The sequence below is a fragment of the Leptidea sinapis genome, chromosome 23 (assembly GCF_905404315.1).
Source record: "Leptidea sinapis chromosome 23, ilLepSina1.1, whole genome shotgun sequence".
Lineage (NCBI taxonomy): Eukaryota > Metazoa > Arthropoda > Insecta > Lepidoptera > Pieridae > Leptidea > Leptidea sinapis.
The window spans coordinates 7,859,619-7,869,458 of record NC_066287.1 but is presented as its reverse complement, the minus strand read 5'-3'; the positions used below and the strand labels follow the sequence as shown (position 1 = coordinate 7,869,458).

Below are 9,840 nucleotides of genomic sequence, written 5' to 3'. Positions count from 1 at the left end.
CATGCGTGACAATGCGTGACACATGCGCAGCTATCAACAGTTTTGGTTCAGCGCTAGACTTACGTGCTGCCACATACTCAGTCCAAAGAGTAATTTTTACTCTATTGTTTAGCTCTACTCAATTGACATCTCGTTAGAGTAAAAGTGTTCTGTGATTGACATTTCATTTAGATGTTTTTGCATTTGCTTTTTGCGCGTGAAGTGTGGGAAACGGAAAAGTAATATTAGGCATTTACATATTGTTTATGTTAACACTTTACCGTACATAACCTGGTAAACTACCGGCTCAAATAGTTTATTTACTCTAACGTAATCATTGATGATTCTATTACATTATTTAATACCAACTTAATTTGTATTCATAATTCAAAAGGTGTTATTGTACATAATAATAAATTATAATACTTTTTAGTGGACCTCTGATCTTCAAAATAAATGCAATAATCTGAATACTGATATGGATTTCACCTCGGACCTAACATCATTTCAAGGATCTATACTTGAAGCCAACAGCCTCTATTTATATACCAAAATAAAAGGGAGAGGAGGTATGAATCTATTTTGAATACATTTTTATGCGTTCATATCGTAAAATTCACATATTTTTAGGTATATTAGGCTGTTCTGCGGCTTCTAGTCTGCCAAAAACACAAATTAATGTTTTTATTGTGTTTCTTATTTCAGTCTTATATAGTGTTAGCTCCACATACAGATATTTTTATGTTATCTTAAATTAATAATGTTTCTCATTTCAGGCTATGAAACTAAAATTAAAGAGACTAAACAACATTTAATTAAGTTTATAGAGGATAAATACTCTAACACTTCAGATAAAGAAACTAAAAATATTTTTAGAAAGTTCACAATGTTCCTTGTTTTAAATGCAGACTTGCCTATTTTGGAGGAGTTAGCTGCAATAGATGAATTAAGTTCTGTTATTCAGACTATCCCATCATTGCCAAAATCCTTGATAGGAGAATTACTATGGAATCAGTATATGGAAGAATTTATCCCTGAAATTATTGTTTTTACCCATCCAAAGCTTTCTTTGTCATTATCAGAGGTCTTAATTGAAAATTTTCAGTATGCCGACCCAAGAAATTGTTTTAAAAAGTTAAAAATTTTAGTGACATCATGTTACAGATTCATCTACAGATTACCATTTTTTAAAGATGGAAATAATTTCTCAACTGGCGCTTTACAGAACTTTCATTCATGTTTAAAGTATTTTTATGAACCACCCAATAGGAGCAAACTTGAAGATTTAAACAAAGATGATAAGTACAAATACATTGGAAATAATTTATATGCAATGCTGTTAACAATAAAAGATTGTATTAATGAATACACCAAAGTTCAACAATTGAACCCAGCAGATTTCCATGAAGTGTATGGTTTGACATATAATGAAGAATGTCTTGAAAAAAGTCAATCTGAATTGACCTTGGCCATGTTTCCTGATAATTTAAAAAAAATTATAGAAAATTGCAATGAACTCTTATTAGGTACATGTAAGGAACTAGTCATGGAGGTCAGTGTTGATATATTTTGCTCCTGGAGTGAGTTTGAAGAAAATGGAAAAAGCATGCAACAGAGAATTGGTGAACTTTGTTATAAGATACATACCGATTTGTGTAATGTTAGTACAACATCGGAACATCCAATTGTTAATATGTTAAAACAAATATCATATGTGCCGGTTTCATGTGAAGATTTAATTAATAATACTGACTGTGATACTATTGTTAGTAATATTAAAAACAGTGCAGATGAAAGAGAACAGTGGTTGAAAGCATTATTAAAAAAGGATAAATTGTGTGAGAACTTAGGTATTATTGAACAAATAATATCAAATATAACAGTGTACACAACAGATGAATCATACAAGTTATTTAATGTTTGTGTTACGGATATTGATAGTTATCCGGAGAATAAGGAGGAGATTAAATTGCTATTAATTAAAGCATTCCAACAATGTGCTGATAATGATAAGTTAAAAATCTTGGAAGAGCATTTCACGAACAATAATTTTAATGATGATTTGATGAGCAATCAGTTTGAATCATTTTCAGTGGAAGTATTCAATAAACTAACTACATTAGATAATGCAGAGTTAACCAATGTTTTAAGTCTATTCTTACAATGTCCTAAAAAGGTTTATGTGAAATTTTTTCATCTTGCTGTAGAAAATAAAGGACAAACTGAAATAATGCTTAATATATTAACACAATTAAAAAAGTTCTCTGATTATTTCTACACACAAGACACAGAGCCATGCATTATAATATCTGCAAAAGAAGTTTTAGATGAGGAGTTGCAAGATGAAAGATTGAATAACTATGTGAAACTGATATGCGGCTTGAAGTCGGCTGGTGTAATACATATGAACAAGCTGTTGCTCTTAATTATTATGCCAAGTCTCCACTCAGCGGTACTAAATAAAAAAATCAATTCTATCAACCTACAATGCAAGTTACTTAAAGAGGCATTTACAGTGAATGAATTATTAGAATATAAAGTACCCATACTGGCTATGTTAGGGCAGGTTCTGGATGCTGTGCGATGGACAATTACTACATTCACAAGTCCAGGACCACCTACTTTGGAACTATTAATACAATTAATTGACTCATTTATTAGTTTTGATCCTGTTGAAATGAAAGGTAAATATTTTTATTGTAATTTTAAAGATAAGGGATGAGACAAACAGGATGTTCAGCTGATGGTAATTGATACACCCTGTCCATTACAATGCAGTGCTGCTCAGGGTTCTTGAAAAACCCAAAAATTCTAGATGGCACTACAATTGAGCTCGTCACATTGAAACATAAGATGTTAAGTCTCATTTGCCCATGAATTTCATTAGCGACCTTAGCGTCCTTCAGACCGAAACACAGTAATGCATACACATTACTGATTCATTGCAGAAATAGGCGCCGTTGTGGTACTCATAATCTAGCCGGCATTCTATGCAAACAAGCCTCCCACTGATACTTTAATCAGTTAATGAGATTGTATGACAGGTCTGCGATCATGCTAAATATGATAAATAAATAATGTAAATCCTCCAAAGTAATGAATGTTAACATTCGGGTTATAATAATTCAAAATATAAATTTATCTGCTTAAATTATAATCATGAGTGACGGAAATCACCTTGAAGCTTAGAGCATATTTCCAAGTTTTGTTTGGGGATGGCAATAGACAGCTACCTCACAACTCCCTATCATGTGAGACTCTTGCCTGCTTGCCCCCTCTGTTATAAAAAGAGCATTATAGAAATTAAATTTTTTCTTAGTTTGTGGAGAAATATATTTCTACTTCATACTCTAGGCTATAAATATGATTATAATAATTAAATGTGTGTTTTTAGAACGAGAAAAAACATGGTTGAAAGTTAAACTCAGGAATATAAGCCCATTAAACATGTATTATTATAGATTCCTATGGAATCCACCTGGTGATTCATTCCTAGAAATCATTACCGGTGTGCAAACGAATATTAATATGGATGTTGATTTGTTGACTACTAGAATATCACAGGTATATATTAAAGTATAATCATTTTACACTTTCTTACATTGAGATCTACTTGTAGGTAGGTCGTTCACACACACTCTCCCCGTAAGGTCAATACCCAGATGCAGTATTAGTCAATATTTTACTCCAAAATGAGTAAAAACCAATATGTGGACCTTAAAATTCACAACTCCGAGGGTCGCTGGAATTAAATGAAAGTAATTCCATACCCTCCTACTCAAAGCAAGCCATCAAGCTTGACTGGAGTGTATGTATGTGTCCGCAAGCCAACTGTAGTAGGCAATGGATCAGTGTTTGTCCAGGCTGCCACCTGTAGTAGATTAGTTACATATCTACAGGCTTCATCCACTTTATTGGTGTTTTTGAGACTCAGTTTAAAACTTAATTTTTCGTCAATATGTTTGCTAAAACCATCCCAATTTGTCTTACGGTTAGTTAGGTGCTCAGGTTTTTCTGTAGACAAAGTACTAGTACTCACTGTCAGTAAGGCTGGTATTTGATCAGAAGAACCATCCAGGCATGTAGACTTCAATAGCTGTGTTTGATATTCCCTTTGTCACGAAGAAGTCCAAGAGATCAGGCAGTTTCAGTGGATCACTCGGCCAGTTTGTGGGCTGCCCAGTCGATATTGGATGAAAATTTGGAGGAGATTTATTTCTTGAAATCATCTTTAATTCTATGCCTCTTGTGCTTGTGATGTGAGAGCTCCAAAAGGTATTTCTGGCGTTCCAATCCCCGCCTGCTATGAATTTTGTGCCCAGTGTTTGAAAGTATGCAGTGAATTTTTCAGCATTAATCTTATGTCGCAGTGGGCAGTAGACTGGGGAAACACTAAACAGTAATAGAGTTGTGTGTCTCTTCAATTATAACTGTGGTGGCCTGTATATGTTCGGTGCAATATGTTCCAAAACATAATGCTTAATGCTTGGTCGAATAACCATCGGGGTGAGGTGTGATATGAATTGTAAATCCCTTGACACAAGGAGAACTATTAGCCGTGACATGTGACTCAGATATTAACACTATATCTAATTTGTTGGCAATGATAAGAGTTTCTAGGTCTTGGATGTTTGCCACTTATGCTCCAGGTTGTTATGCGTAAGTTAGGATATATTTTCTTGTCTTTTGTATCATTTTTAACCATTCTTCGAAATGACCATTAATTTCTTGGTGATAATATTAAGGTTTTTTAATTTATCTTTTTTAGACAAGGCAAATGCTTAGAGCTCCCTATCTTATTGGCAGTATCCCAGCAATGTTTGCACAGTTAGATGCATTTTGTAGGCTATCTATAATTTTAAAATGATATTTCATTACACATTTTCGATTTCGAATATATTTCCGAGTGTATTCTTTTTTCATATCGGGAAAAAGTGTAGTTGTGACTTGTGTAAGAGCTTTGTTTATTTTATTAATATGTATTTTTGTTGTATTTAAGCTCTTATGCTCTACGACTATGCAAGAGTGGTATCAAATATGGAATAGTCTAGAAGTTTTCAAGAATGAACGCATCTTAGATATATTTCATGACGCATTGCTCATGATTGGAATGGCTGAAAAGACTTATCGTACAGAAATAACATGGGCGTGCATGTTGTATTGTTTCCAAAACTTCTCATTAATTATAAGGGTAAGGTTTATATTTTAATAACTCATTGAATTATTAAGGGCCTATTTAAAAGTGCTTCAGTTACACCGACACGTATGAACCCTCAAATTATCAAATTATGATAATGAACAAATAATTAGAGGCGCTTCATTCACAAATTATCAAACAAGGTTTTTCTTAGGGCTGTATTTCACTGAGACACCATGGTCGCGCAACCAGTCGCCGCTACCAACAAGATCTATACACCTCTATAGAGACCTGCGGGCCTACCATAAACTGTTGTTGCGATTCAATTGACAACCTAAAATGAACTGTTTTGCATATTTCGTACCACGACGTGATTAGAGCTATCTAATTTAGGTTGACGTAAAATCAACTGATTAAATCGCAATGATGTCAATTGAATCGCAAACTGATTTAGTCCGTTCATTCATTCGTACCATGAGGTAATATTACAACCTACACTGGATAGCTTATGTGTCAACGTGAGCGATTCGAAAAAATTTGCTACTTCATTAGAGTAAAGTGAATCGTGTTGTTAATAACTTTTAAAAAATAGTGAATACATACAGAAAAGGAAAATTTTATTGATGAAAGATGAGATGAGAATAGATACTTTATTGGACTTTTTTATAAAACAAAATACTGAAAATAAATAACGAAAATGAAAATACTAAAGACGAGGCAATAAGGGCCCGAGCTATATAACCTGTTCGCAAGATCGAATTAAAAGAAATGTACTCTGTGGTCTTGTCAAATTAAACATCAATGGAGATCCGTTCATAACTCGTTATTTTTACGAAAACGCCTAAGCAAACATTTAATTTGTAGTTCAAATAACTATATTTATTTATGTTACTATTATTTAATAAGTACAAAAAGGGCTTAATGGTTTATAATTTGACGCTATAAAGCGCAATTTTAAAATGTATTTTTAGTATTTTGTACGCAAAAAAACCGCTAAAATCATCATTTTAGGTTCGAGTAAGAGAAACAAACTTATGCAACGACTGTAGAGCGTCATCTCTTTCTCACACCGCGGACCACAGACAAATTTATTTCGTTCATTCTTCATAAGCGATACAAACTACATTCAGTAAAAGGCACTTCATGGTACGAATTTTAGCGATTCAGTTTAGGTACCTAAATTGAACTGCATCGGAATCGCATCGTTTATTAAAAGTTGATGGTAGGCCCTCTGATGTCCGTTTGGTTTCGGAACAGCTGGGACGGGTCATGTGTCTGGTGTCTACTTTGATAGCTTACTGACTTACCATGGTGTCCAACTTGGTGTCCCGGTGAAATATAGTGGCCAACCCGTCCTATTTTTCAAAGAAACGCTCGATGAATTCAAACTCTATAGGTTGATGCTTTCAATATACGATAATTTATATTTATACAGTTAATTCTTTATTACTTTTTATGAAATAGTTTATATTATTTAAACAGGAACCAAATATTGGATGCAGTACCTTACAAACTAATTTGTTGTGTATATTACAGCCATTGTAAATACTCTATTTGATCGAAAAGAGTGGCCGTTGAGTTTCTTATATGTTCTTCTCACGAGCTCAACTATTTAAGAACATATGGTAAATTCAATAATTTAAAAAAAATATTTGTAGTGACGATTCAAAAGCGCTTATTTTATGCCTAAATGTATGAAGTTTATATGACTTTGAATGTGATTATGGATAAATTTCTTGTATTTTTTTTAAATAAAAGATATCTTATGCATTGCATCTAGGTTTCTATCAAAGCAAAAAATGTAATTTCGAAGAAACAAATAACCCCTCCAAATATCTGCTTTTTTGCAAAGAAAATACCTGAAGTTTGAAGTCCATAATGTACTTATCAAATGTAATAGTAAAGAAAACATTGCGATAGAAACCTCGCGCATGTAATGGAGTTTCTTTATAATAAACATTTCCTATTTCACAAATTTGTAAAAATTACTCAAAAACACGTATTTCCTGGAAGGAGTTTGGTAGAATTTCTGCACACTATTTTTCGTTCAATGTTATCAAACAACATGCTTTTCGACCATCTTCGCGTTGACGATAGACAGGACCAGGAAGGGCACTCTTGAATAGAGGGTCGAGATGAGAGATTGATGAAGAGATTTTTGGTAACTAAAGGCAACAAGTTTATTTATTACCTACTTGCAAGAGTGTTGCCTATATCATGCATAAGAAACGGTTGTCGGCATAACGTCAGACTTCCGTTAACACTTTTGTATAATGTTCGTCCATACTACCCGGTTACATTATTTCTGTACCATTATCTAACTATCTTTGTTACGGTGTGCAAAACAAGCATCACTATAAATTATCATTAATAACTAAACAACGATTTATTTTGTCAGTATTATAGATTGATGTGAAATGTGATCTTATTATTAAAATGATGAAAAATCCAATAAAGAATCTGGGTTAAGTAAAAAAAGATTTCATTTTTTGGTAGAACTATTATAGGGACACAGAACAACAGAAACTAAAGAACTTTTGACAACAAAAGTCAAAACGTCAAGACTAAGAAACAAAGAACACGAAACAAAAATATCACGACATGTACCTAACGGTAATGAAACTGCAAACCGTACTGAGTCAACAGGACGAGCGCGAGGGGGTGAAAGAGGAACTGGAGGCGGTATCATGGTCCAGCGAGGTCCAGAGATAATGTGGCCATTTAGTAATAATAATTAATATTTAAAAATGTTCGGACCCTCATAATAATATGTCACTCATTTGTTTTTTTTTTCAGTATACATATTTGCCAAGTGTGCTGGACGATAATATGACATTGAGATTGGTGAATAAGCTGATAATGCTGGAAAATTTTGCAGAAGAAAGTGAAATTAAAGAGTTTTGTAATACGGTTAGGCCTATTTTTGCATATTTGGGAGAAAGAGTAAACGAAAATGATAATTTGAGATCAAAATTAAACGAAACGTGTAATGTAAATGTGCGCAATAAGTTCTTTTTAGATATGTTAAATAAAATTTTTGTTAAAAATTGCAAAGTATGAGAATGAATATGAAGCTATTTGTATAATGTTGTTTTATTATAGCCATGACATTCCCCAACTTGATTTATTTTATATTAAATAAATACACTTTTAACACAATCATAAATATCTTGCCAAACTTTAACGGCGTTACAAATAAACTTGGTATAAAGCTATTACTGATGATAAACAAAGAAAATGCAAAATGTTTACATTATCGTTGACAACACTGTCAATACAAAGATAATTCTTAAGTTTTCCTAATGACAAGCTGCCTTGCAAATAAACGCGGTTATATACTTCAATCAGCTAAATTAAAATAAAAAATCTCTCCACCTTGACGTTGGCCGAATCGTCGACATTTAGTCAACGGAGCCAGTTAATATAAATAAAAAAAACGCGGGAAACGTTATACGTCCGAACAAACCATTCGTAAGCAAAATGTCTATTTGTAAACATTTTTCATATTCTTGGTTTACGCTTAGTTATAACTTTATGGCAATTTTATTTGTAACGCCGTAACAGTTTGTTGCCAAGTTATTGCGCTTATAAAATATTTAATTATGTGCACAAACTAAACTACCATTTACTTTAAACTAAACTATTATTAATGAACTAAAACAAATTACTAGTATCATTGTTGAGTAGTGTTGAATAATAGTTTGTGCTATTCAATGCTTTAAACAGCGTATTTTTCATTTTAAATTGTACTGCATTTTGTTAAGGTTCCGTAGCCAAAAAACGGAACGCTTATGGATTCGTCATGTCTGTCTGTCCGTCCGTGAACTAGTAGAAGTGGCATCGTGTCATTTTACTATGGAAACCGATGTCGCCAAACTCACACATTAATCTATTAAATATGTAATACACACACTTAATTCCTGATTTATGATAGGCCTAAATTCACAATCACAAAAATTTACATCAATTTCGAACTTAATACAATTAGGCTAAGCTCATATTCTTAAAGTGATTATGACAACCTTAGAACTTTTTCTTTAATTGCGAAAAATAACATATAAAAACTTGCAGTAAAAGGAACTCTGTAACCATAGATTACACCTCTGTCAAAATACCTAGTGTTGTACGAAAATGAATAAACATATCGATAAGTTAGTGAAAACTAGAAATGATGTAATCAGGGTTTATAAAGTATATTAGCGATAGAGTACGTCAAAAGCTAAAATAATAATAGGTCAATAATTAGCTCAAATCAAATAAAATCAAGACAGCGTAGTCATCGTAAGTTACAGTATCACTACTATATTTATCTGGGAAGCAATACACGCATAACACATAGTTTTTTAAGCTATTGCATAGCTTCTATCGCGGGCCTTGAGCGTGGAGACTGAATCCAGAAATTCCGTAACGAAAATAACCTAACACTTACTTACTAGATGTATATAGATATTTCGCCACTGTCATTACAGTTGCCGTGGAACAGCGGTTATCACCTATGCTTTTTGTGCAAAAGGTCCCAGGTTCGAGCCTGGGGTACGTCTTGATTTTTTTTAATTTCTTTTTTTATCACGTTTTTTTAATTTTTATTATTATGACAAGCATTTTTATTTAGTTTTACCTGTCCCGTTGTCTGTCTGTAATCAAATATTGCAAGTTAAATTTTACTCACTTCCCGATTGCTTCTTTTTAAATTAATTTAATTAAAAAAAATACTGCATAAATAA

The 9,840-nt window shown here is 32.8% G+C and overlaps 1 protein-coding gene across 3 annotated transcripts; it reads left to right on the top strand.

Moving 5' to 3' along the window:
- Nucleotides 1-132: 132 nt before the first annotated feature.
- On the top strand, nt 133-8,202 carry LOC126971156 (uncharacterized). 3 transcript variants are annotated; one of them, XM_050817308.1, is made up of 6 exons: nt 133-273; nt 413-548; nt 756-2,663; nt 3,374-3,543; nt 4,979-5,170; nt 7,913-8,202. In XM_050817308.1, exons 2-6 carry the CDS (start codon nt 458-460, stop codon nt 8,174-8,176), a joined length of 2,625 nt encoding a protein of 874 aa, XP_050673265.1. In that variant the 5' UTR covers nt 133-273; nt 413-457; the 3' UTR covers nt 8,177-8,202. The 3 variants fall into 3 exon arrangements, with proteins under 3 accessions (XP_050673265.1, XP_050673264.1, XP_050673266.1); XM_050817307.1 differs by having other exon boundaries at nt 157-309; XM_050817309.1 differs by having other exon boundaries at nt 203-218.
- Nucleotides 8,203-9,840: the final 1,638 nt, after the last annotated feature.

Bases quoted from the DNA above. Each gene is read 5' to 3' on its own strand.
- LOC126971156 (XM_050817308.1), top strand. From the start codon at position 458: ATGGATTTCACCTCGGACCTAACATCATTTCAAGGATCTATACTTGAA. The intron at 549-755 runs GTATGAATCTAT...TTCTCATTTCAG, and splicing joins CAAAATAAAAGGGAGAGGAG to GCTATGAAACTAAAATTAAA. The intron at 2,664-3,373 runs GTAAATATTTTT...GTGTGTTTTTAG, and splicing joins TGATCCTGTTGAAATGAAAG to AACGAGAAAAAACATGGTTG.